The 19,006-nt window shown below is 46.9% G+C and overlaps 1 protein-coding gene across 4 annotated transcripts in view; it reads left to right on the top strand.

Moving 5' to 3' along the window:
• FAM234B (family with sequence similarity 234 member B) overlaps window positions 1–19,006 on the top strand; it is a 40,249-nt gene that overhangs the window by 15,024 nt on the left and 6,219 nt on the right. For all 4 annotated transcript variants that reach the window (XR_009736609.1, XM_061417813.1, XM_061417811.1 and 1 more), the window contains exons 3-11: window positions 778–876; window positions 4,438–4,626; window positions 6,200–6,330; window positions 10,815–10,962; window positions 11,289–11,430; window positions 13,180–13,323; window positions 13,467–13,548; window positions 15,084–15,239; window positions 18,242–18,359. Coding sequence is in view for 3 of the 4 variants with exons in the window: in XM_061417813.1 (XP_061273797.1) it covers window positions 778–876; window positions 4,438–4,626; window positions 6,200–6,330; window positions 10,815–10,962; window positions 11,289–11,430; window positions 13,180–13,323; window positions 13,467–13,548; window positions 15,084–15,239; window positions 18,242–18,359 (1,209 nt within the window). In the remaining variant the exon portion in view is untranslated. The remainder of the gene's footprint in view (window positions 1–777; window positions 877–4,437; window positions 4,627–6,199; window positions 6,331–10,814; window positions 10,963–11,288; window positions 11,431–13,179; window positions 13,324–13,466; window positions 13,549–15,083; window positions 15,240–18,241; window positions 18,360–19,006) is intronic.

Below are 19,006 nucleotides of genomic sequence, written 5' to 3'. Positions count from 1 at the left end.
TTTGACAGTCAGCCTCTGACTCACACTGTGTGTGTGTGTGTGGAGGGGTAATGCTGCCTACCTTGTCACTGCTCGGTGGACGAGGAAGTCCAGGCCTCTGAGGACACCAGGGGTGGGGGGCTGCCCCGTGAATGCTTGGTGGAGGAAGGACTCTAGGCTTCCCTTGTATGTGGAAGCCTGAGTGCTGCTGGGCGAGGATGAGAGTCCAGCCTCCTCACCCGACTTCTCTGACATGACCCTGGGGCGAGAGGGGCCTTGTTACTTAGAAAGGGTTTCCATTTGGCCTGTCCTGTGGGCCTGGGTGGGGCCACAGTTTTATCTGTGGTTTTTGCCTGGAGTAGAATGGTTATTGTTGAAAACTTCTTCGTCTTGCTGGGCTGCACCTTTCCTGTCCTTTGGCTGGAGACCAGCTTTTCTGGGGCCTTCCTGTGTGTCCCTGTTGGCATTTCTGGGGTGCCAGTTTCTGCAGCACCCTGCCTGGGATATGTGAGGTCAAAGAAAGCCCAGGGGAACCCCCAGATTGTCCTTACTCGGGGCTTACCATCCGCAGCCGATCTGCCTTCTCTCCACCTTCCAGAATCTTCTCATGTTTGACTTACGTTTAATGCCCAGAAATTCTAGCTGTCCTTAGTGAGAGGCACAGGCAGAACTGGGTCTGTGTATCTCATCCAGGAGCTGAGATCTGCCTGGTTTTTATGGTGCATTCCCTGTCCAGCCTGGCGCAGGGCGCTGGCCTGTGTCACTTGCTGAGGGCTCTGTGCCTCTTGTGTCCATCAGGTGGGGACCTGTCACCGTTGGACCTGGCGGATGTAAATGGAGACGGCCTGCGAGACGTGCTCCTCTCCTTCGTACCAGCAGGGAACGGGAGCGCGGCCGGTAAGAGGGTGGATTTTGGAGGCCTGGGTGGGAAGAGCTGGTTGATTGGAGGGTGTGAGATAAGAGAGGCACTGGGGTTGTGAGCTGATGGGTCTACAGTGAGGAGAAAGCCCTTGGCGATCCCTCGTACCCGATGAAACTGGTCATCCCTAGGTATGATATGATACACAGACCCACTTCTGCCTGTGCCTCTCACTAAGGGCAGCTAGAAACCCTGGGCATTAAACATAAGCCAAGTTCACACAGGAGCTTGTACATAATGCCTGTTGGAAGAAGTCATGGCAGGTGAGAGCTGCAGGGCACTTTCAGTGGCCTCCCTGTTCAGCGACGACCCTGAGATCCAGAGACAAGGTTTCTTGGCCACACGCCTGCCGTGAATAGCACCAGCGCTTAGGTTGCTTGAATTTTCCCTGAGTCAGTTCTACCAGGCCTCTTAGATGATAATAAACATAGGCTCTCATCCCTGGAAGAAAGCTTTTACTGGTGTTCTAACATATCCTTACGCATGTACGTCTTGCCTGGGTGTTTTCCTCTAACCCCATCTGTTTGCTCCTCTGTCTCTGCTCCCCGTCCTACTCCCTGAGGGATGAGAAGTGGACCCGTATGCATTAAGTCAGCAGGTTCCCCAGTCTGCAGGCTTCCATTAGGTTTGGCCAGTGGGGAGCACAGGCCATAAGCTGGAGGAGAGGCAGAGTAACAAGAGGGTATTTATTTCCTGGGCTTTCCCCGCTGGGTCTCCTTGATCAGAGGTCACAGTCTATCTCAAGGTGGTCCTCCTACGGACCTTCCTTTTCTGGCTTCTGAGACTCCCTTCCTCCCCTATCTCTTGGGCCCTGGGAGTGGTCACAGTTCTGAGGGACTGTATTGTCTCTTGTGATTTCTCTACACCCTGACCACATCTTTATGTCTTTATTAAACCTTCACAACTTACCCTACTTGAGTGGGCTGTTTTTTTGGGGGACCCCAGCTGATGCATGTCAACTGCAGAAACAAAAAAGTTACATTTTCAGTATAGGTACATGGGGCCTTTGGGTTTGTCCTGCCGTCTTCATTTAAGTGGATTTGAACTGCAGTCTGTAAACTGATACAGTAGCTATGGTTGGAGGCAGAGAACACCCTCCTAGGACTTCCCAGGAGTCTTCCTACTAGTGCACGAGACACAGGAGATGCCAGTTTAGGAGATGCTGGTTCGATCCCTGGGTTGGGAAGATCCCCTGGAGGAGGAAATGGCAACCCTCTTCAGTAGGAGAAAATTGCCTAGAAATTTTCTCTTGCCTGGAAAATTCCATGGCAGAGGAGCTTGGCCCCACTATAGTCCATGGGATCACAAAGAGTTGGACACAACTGAGTGACTGAGCACGTACGCACAACCTCCTAGCTACTTTTTAATCATTCATAAATAATTAAAAGTTTAGGTACATTGTAGAGAGCATTAGAAATATCTTCCCAGGGCTTGTGCAATATGTAGAAGCAATTTGGGTATAATTTTTTTTTTTTTTTTTTATGGGAAGAACCTCTAGCCTAGAAATTGACTTATATGGTTGAACTTTAATTATATATTTTTTCTGCTTATGATTGATCAGCTTTTGAAGTAAAAACTTGCCCCATTCACTTTTTGGAGATTTTTTTTTTTTTAGTCATTTGGTATTTTGCACGGTTTGCTATATATCAGGACTCAGTCAGTGGTAAGGCCATGAGTTTGGACATAAGATGGACCAGCCTGATTTGGTTATAGATTATAAAAAATAATAATAAAGTGAACACATGGTACTTTGTATGTGCTATGTACTGTTGTATATACATACTATGAATAGATTTGTCCCTCAGTGTTCCTGTAAGTCAGACTAATGTTATTATCCCTATTTGCAGATGGGGAAAACTGAGGCATAGTGAGGTGAAGGAGCTTGCCTGAAGCCCCACAGCTGGCAGTGGTAGAACTGGGATCCAAATTGTACAGCCTGGAGATTCTGGGGAGTTCATGACCTTGACCCTTATGTCAGACTGCTGTGCGTGTAACCCCAGCCAGTGGGTTCAAAGATCTGTGCCACTGGATGTGAGGAGGACTGCGTTTCTTATATGACCTGCTGTGCTCCTTACATAGAGCTGCACTGGTTCTGTTGAGCTAACAAGGAGAGTGGTCTCTGCTTCAAGGAGTCGTGGTCTGGTAGAGAAGGGCTTACCCATCACCACCCAGAAAAAGATGAGTCACAGTTGATGTGGAGTTGGTAGGGACGTGAAGAGGGAAGGACAGCCAAGTCTGTTAATGAGAGAATCTCTGGGAAGTCTGGGAGATAACATGTATTGCCACAATTTACCATGTAAATTGCTGCTTCTAGCAACAAGTTCCGAAAGAGTGAGCCAGTTTGTTACTTGCTTTTAGCTTGTTTGTTTATTTCAATTTTTTGACCACATTATGTGGCATGTGGGATCTTCGTTCCCTAACCAGGCATTGAACCCGTATCCTCTGCAGTGGAAGCTTGGAGTCTTAACCACTCCACGCCCCCAGTAAGTCCCCTTGGTTGTATATATTTAATTAACAGTTTCAAGGACTAGGTACAGTGAAGCTGTAAAACTTACATGTCCAGTCCTTATTAGCTGTTGCCAGAAATGGGGAAGTGAGTTGGGCCGTCTGCCCGTCCTGAAAGTGAATGTGAAACTGGCAAGAGAGAACACGATGCTTCTGATAGGGTTGCTGCCTAATGTAGAGGATTGTTTGTTAAAGAAGTGAGCTGCGTTTATCCTTTATCAGCTGTCCTTGGACCTCAGTACTAAGTTTGCCCAAGTATTCTTGCCTGCTGGGACCAAATCAGCTGAGTCCATGGAACTCTAGACCAGGGGACCTCCTGATATCGCTATGTGTCATCTTCTGGTTTAGTTTTAAAAAAGATTTTTTTCTGCTCTCAGCATTTGCTAGCAGTGATTACAATTCAGGCACTTTGCTCCCTTCTCTCCACATATTCTACATTGGTCTTAATTTTCGTGTTTTTTGGCCACACCATGCAGCATGTGGGATCTTAGTTGCCCAACCAGGGATCGAACCTGCACCACCTGCATTGAAAGTTCAGAGTCTTAACCACTGGGGCACAAGGGAAGTCCCTCGATCAGTCTTGAATTTTTGAGCATAACCTTGCCTTCTGGGTTTTTTGTTTGTTTTGTTTCCAACCACTCCTTTTTCATGTTCTTGATTTTGCTCCTTTTATTCAGAAAGCAGTTGGCTGCTTTTTGTGCCAGGTGCTTTGCAAAGCACTGAGGATGCAAAATGAATGTGACAGGCTTTAGCCTTAAGGATACCCCTGCTTAGCAGGACCAAGGTGACAGACATGTCAATAGGCATGTTGTAAGAGTGAAGGCGCGCACAGGTCCCTGGAGGAGGTCACGGCAGCTCACCTTACATGAGAGATGTGTTGCACAGATGTGACAGGTGCCCCGTTCGCAGACCTTTTCCCCAGAAATACGGGAGGGAGCTGAGCACACAGGTCCTTTAGGTTTTCTGGTCCCCTGCTCATATCTCCTTCTCATCTCCTTGGCTTCCTCCCTTTGCTGTCTCTTGTGTGCTTTTAGGTGTCTCAAGACCCCCTGCTGTCCTCGTGTGCCTTTCGGGGATGAACGGCAGCACACTGTGGTCTAGTCCCCTCCCCGAGGAAGCCCGAGATATTACCTGTTTGGATCTGACACCAGGGAACATGGCCAAAACTGTGTGCCTGGTGACAGGGACACACAAGATGCTCAGTGCATTCAACGGGACATCAGGTAAAGATCGTTGGCCACGAGAGGGCCCTGGGAGCCCTCGTCTTCGATTAGAACAGTCTGGTAGGGAAGGGACCGTTCCACTCACCCATGGTGGGAGGTCTGATCTCCTGCTCTGGAAGGTGGATATTAAGGGAAATAAGAGAAAGGGTTTAAGTAGAGTATCACATCCATGGTTCAACCTGTTTGGTGATAGGATAGGGCTAAATTGAGTTATCCAAACAGAAACTGCCCCAGGGCTTTCGGTTTTGAAATAATCTCCCTACTGTGTTCTTTGTACAGAAGACAGTGGAGCTTTGTCTCTTTTGTATTTGATATATAAGGGTTCACATGTGAACTTGGGCATTAACCAGTTAAAAATAGGCCAGTGAAAAAACTTAAGGTTTGTGGAGGCGTGTTGGTTTGGCCTCTTCTCATCTTATTGGATTCAGACATATGTGACAAAAGAGATAGAAAAAAGGCAAGTATTATGAAGGCTCCTTACAGAGTCTTATACTTCTGAAAGGTTGTTGTTGAATCACGCGAATACACCAGGATTCTTGGCCCCCGGAGGAGAAGAATTCAATCTGGGGCCAGAGACGAGGCTTGATCGCTCAGAGCTTTTGTGTAATAAAGTTTTATTAAAGTATAAAGGAGATAGAGAAAGCTTCTGACATAGGCATCAGAAGGGGGCAGAAAGAGTACCTGCTTGCTAGTGTTAACAATGAAGTTATATAATCCAAAGAATATCTGGAGGTTGTAAAGACCTCATCAGACCTGCTCCCATAATGTACATTTTAAGATAACACGGTCCTCAGGCAAGATACATCCTTGTAAAGACCAGGTCTACTCCCATAATTAGCATTTTAAGATAACAGAAGGTTGAATCCAAAGACTGTCCTTAGGCAGGATACATTATTGGTATATAATCCTAAGGAATGTGGAGAAAGAAAAAAAGTTTGTCTTTTCTTCCTCCTTGAGAATTCCAGACCCCGCTCTCCTTGGGGACCCCTAGACTCCCTATCAACCTGCCTAGGAAATGACTCACTTCCAAGGTGCTCTTAACCTTGGACTCAAATAAAGCTGGATAAGTAGCCTCTCTCCTAGATGTAAAGATTGGAGTCTGGGAATGGGGTTCTTCTGAGTGAAAAAAAACATTTTGCATGTGAGTTAACTCCAGAACTGAAGTCATCTTTTATGGTTTCTCTACTCCTCTGAACATGTGCCAGAAGGAGTGGGTTGGGCTTCTGTTTGGCTGTCCTTGGACAGTTCCTTAGTAGTTGGAATCATCTTTAACAGATCAATTCCTCCATTCCAGACAAGGGGGCTTTTCTTTCTTGAACAAACTTCATCATGTCCATATTACCTAAAAAACCCAGGTGTTGGGTTATTATATGGGCTTGATAGCCAGATGCTTGCAGATTTCGGTTCACACTCCCTGCCTTTCTCCCCAGCAAGGTACAAACTAAAGAGAAAAATGTGTAGGAGTTTCTGTCGCTCAGCTCGTGGAGTCTCTTTTCTGGCCTGGGAGCCTAGCATCTGCCTTTTGCAGAGGCAGAAAGCGCTCATTGTGATCAGCATATTGATCCTTCCCCAGGGAAAGCCATGTGGACTTTAAACCCAAACTACTTATCCAATGGGACCCTGGCCGCCCCAGCCGTGGTACTGCCGGACGTGGATGAAGATGGTGTTAGAGACCTCGCGGTTCTGGCCATTGGGGAGTTGCAGGTATGTGCCATGCTCAGTGGTCCTTGTCTCTTACAGGGAAGGCAACTTTGGTCACTTCCTAGTATCATTATTAGAAACGCTGCTTGAAACCGCCTCATTGTAAGGGCTTAGCTTTCAGTAAATTCTGTTTGTGAGATCAGGTGAATAAATTGCTGGTATGAACCCATCCACCTGGTTCCATTGACGTGGAGCTTGGTGGAGCTTGGGAGCCAAATAGGTAGGTCTGTGTTTGAATTCCCGCTCTACTGCTCTGTGCTCTTGGTAAACCACAGAGCCTGTCCTAGCTCTGGTTACATCGTATGTAAAGTGGAGATGTTATTCTACTTGCAGGATTGTTATGAAAATTAGAACTAACATATTTCAAATGCCTGGAGTGGTGCCTGTTTTTCACCAAGAGTATGTATTGTATTGTTGATTTTGCAGTGGAGCTTTGTCTCTTTGTATTCAACATACAAGGGTTGACATGTGAACTTGGGCATTAACCAGTTAAAAATGTGACAGTGAAGAAACTAAGGTTTGTGGAGGCACGTTGGTTTGGCCTCTTATCATCTTATCATATTTGACATAAGTGACAAAAGGAATGGGAATATATTAATATGTTTAACTTTTATTGCAACTATAAATCAGTGAGACAGACTGATAGAAAGTCCATAGGATATATATATATATATATATGCATACATATATAAAATTGTAAGTGAAACAAGCAATAACAACAGGGACCAGAAAAAAAAGAGTTGTTGTTTAGGCTGTGACTGCAGACTGATTCTGGTACAGTAATCCCTAAATTTTGCTCCTCAATTTTTGCTTTGTTGGAATTCCAGTGCCCAGCAACTAGTTGTTCTCTGCACAGATAAAATAATAGTATGTTCCCTAAATCACAGGAAGGAATATATTAATGGCCAGAATTGTCTCAGTTTTAAGTTTTTGTTCCTGAAGCTTTTCTCGGAACTTCTGTCAGACTTTCTCTTAGACTTTTTCTCAGACTGTCTAGCCTGAATCTGCCAGAAAAGTCTCATGGACAGAAGAATTGAAGTATTGGCCAAGAATATTTGTGGACAAATGTGTCTATAGGACATTGTGGCTTATTGTAATTTGACTAGACCTCATGATTTTTGTAATGCATACATGGAATGGAGTTATTAGTACAAAATATGCAAGTGAGATTATTTAGAATGGAATTAAATTTGTCAGTACTTTATGGTTTTTTGTCAAGAGTGCCCTACCAGTCACAAGTTTGAGGAGCCGTGTGCTGGTACCTCAGATGATACCTTATGTTCATGAGATGAGAGAAAAGAAGAGAGATCGTGAGGGAAATTTCCAAAGATGAGTCACTTTTAGGAGTCCTTTCTGTTTGTTTTTCTTCAGTTGGCCAGTTGGTCTCAGAGAAGATTGAACCAAAATGTCTAGAATGCTGCACATAATCTTTTTTCATTCTGGTCTCTGTGAATAAAGAGACTGGGGAGTCGGGAACATTTTAACAATTCCATTCATCAGGGAGTAAGTCTCAGAAGGTTCATCTGTCAGGGAGTGGGAAGTATGGGGAGTTTAGTTTTTGTTTTTTTGTTTTTTTAAGGAACTATGGTTGTTAGCAGAAGCACAGCGAAACCTCAGACAGATTTACATGTCCCGAACAAGGTTATAAATCTTGGCCTTGACTCCTCCGTCTGGCTTCTTGCTGGCCAGCAGCAGGGGACAGGACGATGGTTCAGACCTGACTGAGGGGCCCTCCATGCTGAGGAGGCTCTGTTAAAAGAGTTGACTTCTCACCTGGTCCTACTCTGTGCCTGGTTTTTTTTTGGTGGTGGGGGTAGGGGTGTGGATGTGGACCAGTCTCCATTCGGTCTGGAAAGTGATAGGCAGGAGCAGCAAAATCTTGGAGGAGTGGTGGGTTCATAGCCGTCGCTTCGTCTTCATACTGACCTTCTGACTTCTGTACCAGCGACAAAGAACCCGAGGAACACGCTTGCTGTCCGCTGTAGACGTGGAAGGGGGAATGAGGCGTGTCAGGTCTTTGACTTCAAGGAGCGGCATTCTTAGATCTGGGCTTAGAGTGAGGCGGCCTTGGGACGTCTGGACCGGCTGGGGTTAGAGAGCGCATCTGGGCTAGCACGTCAAAGGGAGTGGACCTTGGAAGCCATGACATTAACGCTCTCACACTGCGCTGTAGTCACTGATACACTGTTCCAGACACGTGGGCAGCCATACCCTCTGAGTCCTCAGGCTGATGGCAGTAGCACTGATTTGTGACATAGTTTATTTCATTCTTGGTTCACTCTAGAAAATTCTGTCTTATGGGTGAGAAATCTGCTTTCTCCTAGCTTCCATTCATTGTGCCCACATCAGCCCCGTAGAACACTCTGAATGAATCTAATCCTCTTCTACATGAACGCTCTTTTGCTGGAAGCCTGGTTCCTCTAAAGCCTGCTACTGTCAAGGCTGAAAAAAAAAGAGGAAGTGTTAGTTGCTCAGTCGTGTCTGACTCTTTGTGACCCCATGGACTGTAGCCCACCAGGGTCATCTGTCCGTGGAATTCTTCTGGCAAGGATACTGGAGTGGACAGCCATTCCCTCCTCTAGGGGATCCTTCCTGACCCAGGGATCGAACCTGCATCTTTTGTGTCTCCTATGTTGGCAGGCAAGTTCTTTACTGTCTGAGCCACCAGGGAAGCCTAAATAGCTAGTTTCTCGTACTGTTCCTCATGTAACATGATCCAGACCCCTTCTTTCTTGATTTCTTTCATTTTTCACTCCACTTTGTCCATATCTCTTTTATGTGGTACCCATAAATGAAAACAGTATTCTGTTTGTAATATAACTAGTTATATGAAATAAAGAAATTGTTACTTCTTCTGATATTGACTCCATATATCTATAAATGCAGCCAAAGATGGTGATAGCCTTCCTGCTTTTGTTTATAATCAGTTAAAACACCCATATCTTTCCCATTACTTCTTTCATTCTTTTTTCCTTCCAGTTTTATTGAGATATAGCTGACACAATAGCACTGTATAACTGATACATAACACTGTTTAAGGTGTTACAGCAAAATGATTTGACTTATATACATCATGAAACGATGACCACAAGAAATCTAGTGAACATCCGTTATCTCATACTGATGCAAAATTAAAGAAATAGAAAAAATTTTTCCTTGTGTTGAAAACTCTTAGGGTTTATTCTCTTAACTTTCATATATGACTTAAACTGTAAATGTACTTATTTATCTTATTCCTGGAGTTTGTCAGTTTCGACCACCTTCCTTCAATGCCCCCTCCTCCCATCCCCTGCCTCTAGTAACCATGAATCTGATTTCTTTTTCTAAGAATTTGTATATAATTAACCTGCAATACTGTGTTCGTTCCTGGTGTACATCATACTGATTTGATATTTCTATATATTTCAAAATGATCACCACAGTAAGTCTTGTTACCATGAAATATCCATGTCTTTTAATTAACGGGCCAATTTTTTTCTTCCAGATTTTGACCCACCTTCCAGCCTAAGACTTTTTGGAATTTTCAGTTTGTCATACAGCATACTAGCTATCTCTCTCAGCTTTGTGATAAACCTGAATTCTGTTCATTCATGTCTTTGATAAAAGAATGAATAATAGGAGTAAGATAATAGCTGGGTGAGGTGACATTCCACTAAAACTCCCTCTGGGTTGGCGTTGGCCCCTTCTTGGGGTAACCATATCTCTTTATCTTGTCCATAAGTATTCATGACAATAAACTCAGTGAAAAGCTTTACTGAAATCAAGACAGCAATGTAGTCCTTGTATTTCTCAACCAGTGCCTCTATTCCCAAAAGAAAACCCTCTCGTGCAGGGGTTGGCAAACCATGGCATGCAGGCCAAGTTTGGCCCACTGTTTGTTTTTGTAAATAAAGTTTTATTGTCATGCCTATTCATTCACATATTGTCTATGGCTGCTTTTACACTAGAGTGGTGGAGTAGAGTAGTTGCTGCAGAAATTACCTGGCTGGAAAAACATAAAATGTTTACTGTCTTGCCCTTCCCAGAAAAGGTTTGCTGATCTCTGCTTGAGAGTGAGGTTGATAGTGGCCAGGCCAGACATGTATGTTATAATGGGAGCACTTGGCCTGCACTGATTCTTGTGGGACCAAATATCGCTGGGAATTTATGGGTATAGGGGTGGGTAGTGACTGGTTGGTCCTGTATGTAGCTCTAGGCTAGAGTTCTATTCTTCAGGAGACTGCTCCTCAGCAATAGCTGTACTTTGGAGAAATTGCCCAAATCACCATGCAGGTGCCCCTGGCTTGTATCTAACAAGGGAATGGGGCATTTGTTTCACTTTCTAACTTCCTGGGAAATACAGCAGGGCAGGTGTGGCCTTGGGCTTTTCAACTTTGGGAGGTGTTTCTGACCCCTTAGCTAACAGGAAGGAATGACTGTGGAGACATGACTTGATTCGGTAACAACAGGGTTTCTGTGGACTCAACCCCGGTCTTTCACTTCATCAGCCAGATCTGTGTTTTCTGCTGGTGTCTGGCCGGACAGGGAGCCCCGTGGGCCGACCTGTGAAGTACAACATCGTGGGAGTGGGCAACCTGATTGGCCCTCAGGTTTACATTACCACCAGCGGGGCCGCCTACATCCTGTTTGGCTTTGGTAAGAAGCGAGGCTCATTTTTGCTGCTCTCCCCATGGGTGTGTGGTGAGGTCTCCCTGGGCGATGGGGAGAAAGCCTGGAGTCTCTGACACCAGCCCTCTGTCACCTCCTCTGCCGGGGACCCCCTGCCACAGGGTATTCACTCTGTTGTCCCTGGCCGCCTTCTCCAATGAGAAGACTGCCCAGCATCTGCTTAGCCACCTCCCTACTGGCTCCCTGTGTGAATCCATCCCTCCGCCCAGGCTCTGGGTCTCCCACTCCTGTCCTCCCCCTGGGAAAGTTCTGTTGAGTTCAGCTTCTCCATGTTGGTTCTTCTGTGCTGTTAGGTAATATCCAGGCTGTTGCCCTGCGGGATATTTTCGTTCAGGCCCAAAATCGAGACAGCTTACCACCTTCCCTGCAGATAGAGGAACCTGAGTGGGAGAAGCGGAGATCCGTCAACCTGTCTGAGCTCATTGATGTTTACAGGTGAGCTCATTGATGTTTACAGGTGGGCAGCCGCCTGGTCCTGCCATGGTGAGACCTGAGCCCACGCATGCCTGGAATCTCGGTGTCTGGAGGGCTGGCAGACACGTGGGCACAGGTTTGGGGATAAAAATGGTGCCTGGCCTTCATGGACCACCTCCCAATCTGGTTGCGGGGAGTTAGAAGTGCTCTTCTCCTGGCGACCTAATGTGTTGATGTCTGTGTGTGGGTGATCACTTTGCATACAGCGGGCAGAGAAGGGTATTTGTTTGCAGTGGGAGTCAGAGCAGGGCAGTTGAGACTGGGGAACCTCAGGTAGGGAAATGGATTTATTTAACAGAACTGCTTGTAAAACTCTGCTAAAGGATCAGCCCTGCTGCATTCCTGAGTTTTTCTCTTAAAGAATCATTGTGGCAGAGGCAAAAATAACAGCCATGAAATCTTTTTTTGTTTTTTGTCCCTCATTTTTTTCCTAACTAAAAGCATGTTATTTGTCATATGCAGTGGATGTTATCCATTTCACCCTGGGCTTGTGTAATAATTATCTTTGTTATTTTTCTACCAGAAGCTTCAGACCGCCTTCTAGCATTTTCTTTGTTGTTTAGTGCTAAGTTGTGTCTGACTCAGTCCTATCCAACTCCTTGAAACCCCATGGACTGTAGCCCACCAGGCTCCTCTGTCCATGGGATTTCCCAGGTAAGAATACTGGAGTGGGTTGCCATTTTCTTCTCCAGGGCATCTTCTCGACCCAGGGGTTGAACCCATGTCTCTTGCATTGCACGTGGGTTTTTCACTGCTGAGCCACTGGGGAAACCCAGCATTTTCTTAGGCAGCATCATATTGTGTCAGTGTATTTGACAGATGTTAAATAGAGTGGTCCTAGTTGTACAAAGGAAGAAATATTGGGCTGGTCAAACAGTTCATTTGAGTTTCCCCTTAAGATCTTACAGAAAAACCCAAATGAACTTTTTGACCAACCCAATAATTTGATGAAGTGTCGAGTGTGAGCTGGTGCTGAAACTCCAATATTCTGGCCCCTTGACGGGAGAAACCAGCCCATTAGAAAAGACCCTGATGCTGGGAGAGATTGAGGGCAGGAGGAGAAGGGGGTGACAGAGAATGAAATGGTTAGATACCATCACTGACTCAGTGGACATGAGTTTGAGCAAACTCCAGGAGATGCTGAAAGACAGGGAAGCCTGGTGTGCTGCAATCCATGGGATCACAGAGTCGGATACAACTTAGTGACTGAACAACAACAATGACGAGAGTATGAGCTGCTGTCCAAGCTTAATGACAGTTTCAGGCATCCTGTCCCGACCTCTGGCTCCTTCCCTGTGATTGTTCTCAGCTCTGTTATCTTTCCAGAACATGCAATATGAGGGGCACTTTTCTTGTCTTTTCCTTCTGAAATTGCGTAAATTTTCTAGGGCTCCTTGATTTCTAAAGAAACAGGAAAAAGAGATTCAACTGAAACAGCAAGAGTGCCCCTCTTTTAAAAAAAAATTTTTTTTGGCTACACCATGGAGCATGTGGGATCTCACTCCCCCTCTCAGGGAGTGAACACATGTTGCCTGCATTTTAAGCATGGAGTCTAAACCACTGGACCACCAGGAAGGTCCCAAGACAAGATACTGCTAGGAGACTAATGCAAGGGTCTGTACAGACATCTGGACTTAGAGGATTAGCCAGAATATGTGGGTAGGAATTTCACCCCAGCCTGAGACTTTCGGGGTCTCTCGTTTAACTCAGCGATGGGGTGGAGCTCCTCCAGATGGTGAAGGCACCGGATTCCAACAGCAGCAACCTCCTGATCACAACCACACAAGGCCTCGTCCTGCTTCGGGGGCAGAACCTCACCCCTTCCTGGGTCTTGGGCCTCCAAGGCCTGCACAGGTTAGTGATGTACTCCTACTCACTCAAAACCGCCTGGAACCATTGCTTGATGTTAATATCTGGAGCTGGTGCAAGGGGAGGGGGGTCCCATTCTCCCCTTCTGGTCCTTCACTTCCCATCACTCACATTGCTCTCACTTGCAGCCAGCCTACTCCGGGGTATTTCACGGATGATGAGACGACAGATTTCCTTCTTCAGATACCGAATGGAGTTGGGATGAAAAAGGTAAAACCTGGGGATGAAGATCAAGTCAGAACATATATCCAGGATGAACTTGGTGTCCAGGCCTGCGCTTGGCATCATGAAAGATAGAAAGAACCTGAAAACACGGTCCCTTCCTTCCAAGAACTCCAAGTGTAGCTGCGTGGGTGATACGAGCAGTCACAAGGCAGTGCTAACGTCTACAGCAGCAGAAGCTTTTCTTGCTGCCCTGCTCCTTGTGTAGCAGTTCCTTGTGGATTCTCAGTGTCCATGTGCTTTCTGAAGTCTCTTGCTGGGGAAAGGCTGGTATCAATAAATGTACCACTTCAGTTTATATACTGAGATTTCAGAGAAGGTGGGCCAGCTGGGGAGGTGGGTTGTCATGGAGGACTTCATGAAGGGGGGAAAGGTGATCAGGGCCTGGCAGTTGAATTGCATTTCTAGAAGAGGGGCAGATCCACTCAGGAGCTCCAGAGGCCCTGAGATGGATGGTGGCGTGTATTCCAAGGTCACCAATGTTGTTGTTTGGTTGCTAAGTCGTGTCTGACTCTCTGTGACCCCATGGACTGTAGCCTGCCAGGCTCCTCTATCCATAGGATTTCCCAGTCAAGAATACTGGAGTGGGTAGCCTTGTTTTCCTGTAGGGGGTCTTCCCGACCCAGGGATCAAACCCAAGTCTCCTGTGGCTCCTGCATTGTAGGCAGATTCTTTGCCCGCTCAGCCATCAGGGAAGTCCCTGGGATTTTGGCAAATGAGAAGCTGTTTTGTTCTAGAACTGTGAGATATGAGGGATTTGGGGTGATGAGCAAATATACATGCAGCCAGGAATTTTGAATTCCCCTTAATTATCTTTTGAGAGATACAACTGAGTGAGTTTTCTCTTATTTATTTTTTGCCTGTTCAGAGTTTGCTCTTTTAAATTTGAGGCTCCCCTTGGTCTGAGCTGCACCTGCCAGGATGCACGTGGCAGAGTCAGACTCTGAAACGCAGGGGATAGGATTGAGCTGTCACCTGATCGTGTTCCCCTAACTGTGGTTGGCCATGGTCACCAGCAGGAAGGGACAGAGACGAGGTGTGGGTTTTAGCTCCTCCACAGCAGAATAGCTGCTCTGCCCAGGACCTCCCCAAGTACAGAGTAATCGGTGTCACTTCCTGTCTCTGAGCCTCTGTTTCCTCATCTGACGACGAGAGGAGGCCTTGATGATTTATAATGTCCCTTCCCACCGGGAATCCTGCAGTCCTTTGGGCTCTGTCTAGACTTCTGGTTGTTGTTGTTCAGTTGCTAAGTCATGTCCGAATCTTTGTGACCCCATGGACTGCAGCACACCAGGACCCCATGTCCCTCTCTGTCTTCCAGAGTTTGCCCAAGTTCATGTCCTTGTCCAGACTCCTGGACCTAGTTACGTAATGCTCCCTGAACACCCCATTGTTTGCATCTGGTTTAAGCTCCGTTAATTTATGTGGCGTTTGCGTGTCTGTGGGTTTTTGTCTGGTTTTGTGTTTGTGCGTTTTGCTGTCTGTCTGAGGATGGGTCGTACTCATCGCCTTCTCTTCTGCAGGTGATGGTGGTGGATGGAGACTCTGGCCTGGTCACGTGGAGTTACAGCATCCCGTGTCACATGAAAGAAACTCCGGCCACGTCAGCAGCCACTGTGGAGCAGAAATCTGTCTTCCTCTTCTGGGCTGAAGGGCTGTCAGCTGCATCGCCCAATCCCGTGAGTGAGCCTAATGTCAGATGGCACCTGCTCTTGAGGCTGACTGGGTCTGGAGGTCTTATTAGACCTGCTGTCTTCCGAGCGGTTGTGGGTAGAGACAGTGGCCTGGATGGGTGGGAAGCCCAGAAGGGAGAGCGTGTGTGTGTGCATGAGGCTGATTCGCTTCACTGTGCAGCAGAAACCATCTCACTGTTGTGAGGAAACCACGTTGTTGTTTCTAGTCGCTAAGTCATCGCTGACTCTCTCCATCGGCTGAAGATGAAGGTTCCCCTGGGGGTTCACGGGAGAGACGTTCTGATGTGCAGAAGGCAGATTTGAGAACAGATTTCTTTTTGATTCAGTTACTTACTTAATTTTTGGCTGTGTCGGGTCTTTGTTTCTGTGCGGGCTTTTGTCCAGTTGGAGCGAGTGGGCGCTACTCTCTCGCTGCAGTGGCTCCTCTTCTTGCAGGGCATGGGCTCTAGGGTGTACGGGCTTTAGTAGCTGCAGCACGTGGACTCAGTAGTTGTGGTTCCTGGGCTCAAGAGCACAAATTCAGTAGATGTGGTGCATGGGCTCAGTAGTTTTCTGCACTCTGGCACGTGGGATCTTCCCAGACTAGGGATCGAACCCACATCTCCTACACTGGCAGGCACATTCTTCACTTCTGAGCCACCAGGGAAGCCCTGAGAACATCTTCAGTACTATCCTGAGGGGCTTTAATGGGGTTGAGGAGATGGGGGTGCTGCCTCTGCCAGGTGCCAGGGGGTTTTGAGTAAGACTCACTCTGATTTAGTTCAGTTAAACCCAAGTTGATCAGCACCTACTGTGTGCCAGGGACCTCAGGGTAGACTGGGGACAGTGCAGCCTTCTGGAGGACGAGCAGATGATCGTGGGTGAGGGGAGCCTGACGGAGGGGGAGTCCTGCATTCATCAGCCATGCACTCTAGAACTTAACCTTTTCTGAGTCTCACGCTCTTTATCTGTTAATGCAGATGCTAATATAGTCCCTCGCTTTAGGATCAGATTTCCATTGATGATTGTCCTAACTTTGAAGTTCCCTGACGGATGACCATGGACATTCTACTTAACATTTAACTTCCTGGTTTCCTCACTTAATAAAATGAGGGACTCAGACCAGATGACTCTCAAATGTAAGCGTCTACAAATAAGCACAAAACAAAAGCAGGCTACAAATGCTCTAAGGGGATGCAGCTACAAAGTTTAGATGGAAGCACAAAAGGAGGAGGGTCTTCGTTTTGTGGAGGGGGTCGGCGATTAGGGAGCTTTTCCCACAAGAGATGACATTGAGTTGGAGACCTCGTGACAAGTGTTTTAATGTGGAGGTGGCTCTTGAGGATGATGTCCAAGGGGAAATGAAATTGGCCAAGGACAGGTAAAGCCTGTGAAGTGTGAGCTTGTTTCACAGACCTTCTTGGAGCATGGATGTGCAGGCACATAATCATAGGAGGCTGGGAAAGGCTGATTTAGGTTACATGGTGTAAGACCTTGGTTTTCACATGAAGGAGTTTGGGCTCCATTCTGTAGGCAGTGAGGAGGGACTTTCTTTATTTTTTTTTAAACTTCTAATTTTATATTGGAGTGGCGCTAATATAAATAAATTTAGTATAATATAAAGAGCCCACCTGCTAATGCAGGAGATGCGAGACCCGGGTTCGATCCCTGCTGGAGAAGGGCACAGCAACCCACTCCAGTATTCTTGCTTGGAGAGTCCCACGGACAGAGAGGAGCCCTGGCGGACTACAGTCCATGGGGATGCAGAGAGTGGGATTCAACTGAGCAGCTAACACTTTCACTTTCACATAGTTGATTAATGTGTTGGTATCAGGTGTACAACAGAGAGATTCAGTTATATATATACATGTATCTCGTCTTTTTCAAATTCTCTTCCCATTTAGGTTGTTACAGAATGTTGAAGAGTTCCCTGTGCTATACTGTACACCCTTGTTGGTTATCCTTTTTTTTTTTCAATAACTTTTTATATTGGCGTATAGCCAGTTACCAGTGTTGTGATAGTTTCAGGTGGACCGCAAAGGGACTCTGCCACACATGTTATCCATTTTAAATATGGCAGTGTGTACCTGTCAGTCCCAAACTCCCTAACTATCCCTTCCCCCTAGCCTTCTCCCCTGGTAACTTAGGTGTCTGTGACGTGAATAGGCTATTTTCTTGTCATGTGAGTTGTCCATGGTGTGGGATTCTGGATACGGGAAATCCCTCTTACGCTTTGTGGGTACTGGTGGGAACGGGGTTGTGAGCTTCCCGCCCAAATGACCCCCGCCTGCTGACAGTGGAGGAGCAGGGCTGACAAGGGGAGGCACTGGGTAACCCATTCAGGGGGTTCCTGTGCTCTACGGCCTTGTGTCTGCAGAATATCAACCTTGCATGGAGTCAGATGGTGAAGAAAGTTCCGATGTGCATTGCTTCTGCCTTAGGGGGTCAGGAGACTGACACTGAGATCTTGGGATTTTTGTTTTTGTAATTAATGAGTGTCTGATCCATGTCTTAGTTATTTCAGGAATAAGATTTTTATGATTTTCTTTTTTTTTTTTAGCTTGACACTTGCAGTTGGCTTTGCTATCCTGTGAAAGCAGGAGTCTTTGGTTCACCGTGTTTTTATAAGCAGGCTTTCCCTTGACAAAGCCCCTCCTGCTGCCGGGAAAGAACCGTTCCTGATACTCCCAGAGGCACCAGACTGAGGGCGCCATCATTTTCTCTCCTGGGGCATGCCTATTTTCTTTCTTCCTTTCTTTTTCCTATGAGGGAGAAAGCATTTTCCAGCTCTGGTGGTTTGATGAAGTTAGTGTTTAGTCAGTGTTTTGAGATTTGAAATGACATGTCTCTCGTACGTGGAGTTTCTCTCACACACACCTTGGTGTGGGATCTGGTCTTGGCCTCGTAAGGCATGAGTAACCCCCACTGTCTCTGCCGTCCTTTCATCTGAGCAACGTTGTACGAGGGAGAGTGGACTGACCTTTGCTCTCCCTGCTTCTCATTGTCAGGATGTCGTCCTGGGAACCGAGCCACCCAGCCTTCACCACCTCTACCTCCTGCATCCCACCTTCCCCTCCATCCTCCTGGATCTGGCCAATGCCACAGGCACTGTGACCGCTTCAGAGGGTAAGTCCCTGGGGGTGATGCAGAGGAGGGGAGGGGAGGTGCTGGCCAGGTGAGGGGGATGAGGGTGTGTGCTGTGGATGAGAGCAGGACTCTAAGTTGTTCAGTTGCTAAGTTGTGTCCAACTCTTTGCGACCCCATGGACTGCAGCACACCAGGCCTCCCTGTCCATCACCAACTCTGAGTTTACTCAAATTCATGCCCACTGAGTCAGTGATGCTATGCAACCATTTCATCCTCTGCTGCCCTGTTCTTCTACCCTCAATCTTTCCCAGCATCAGGGTCTTTTCCAGTGAGTCGGCTCTTGGCATCAAGTGGTCAAAGTATTGGAGCTTCGGCTTCAGCATCAGTCCTTCCAATGAATATTGAGGACTGATTTCATTTAGGATTGACTGGTTTGATCTCCTGGTTTGATCTCACTGGTTTGACTCGGTGTGCCCTGAGCGGCTCCCTGCATTGAGCGGCTCCCTGCATTTCCCTTGGTACCATGGTGCCTGGGGCCACTGCCCAAGAGCGCCCTCTGGGGTTGTACCTGACTCACAGGGTGAGGACCCACAGTCCCCAAACATGCTAGAATGCTAGAAGCTATGGGGCAGTGCTATCCCATCCCCAAGGGTTCAGGGAGCTAATGTTTCAGCAGCCGTTTACCA

This window comes from Bos javanicus, chromosome 5 (assembly GCF_032452875.1).
Source record: "Bos javanicus breed banteng chromosome 5, ARS-OSU_banteng_1.0, whole genome shotgun sequence".
Taxonomy (NCBI): domain Eukaryota; kingdom Metazoa; phylum Chordata; class Mammalia; order Artiodactyla; family Bovidae; genus Bos; species Bos javanicus.
The sequence above is the reverse complement of the archived record's forward strand: the minus strand, read 5'-3'. Positions and strand labels throughout refer to the sequence as shown.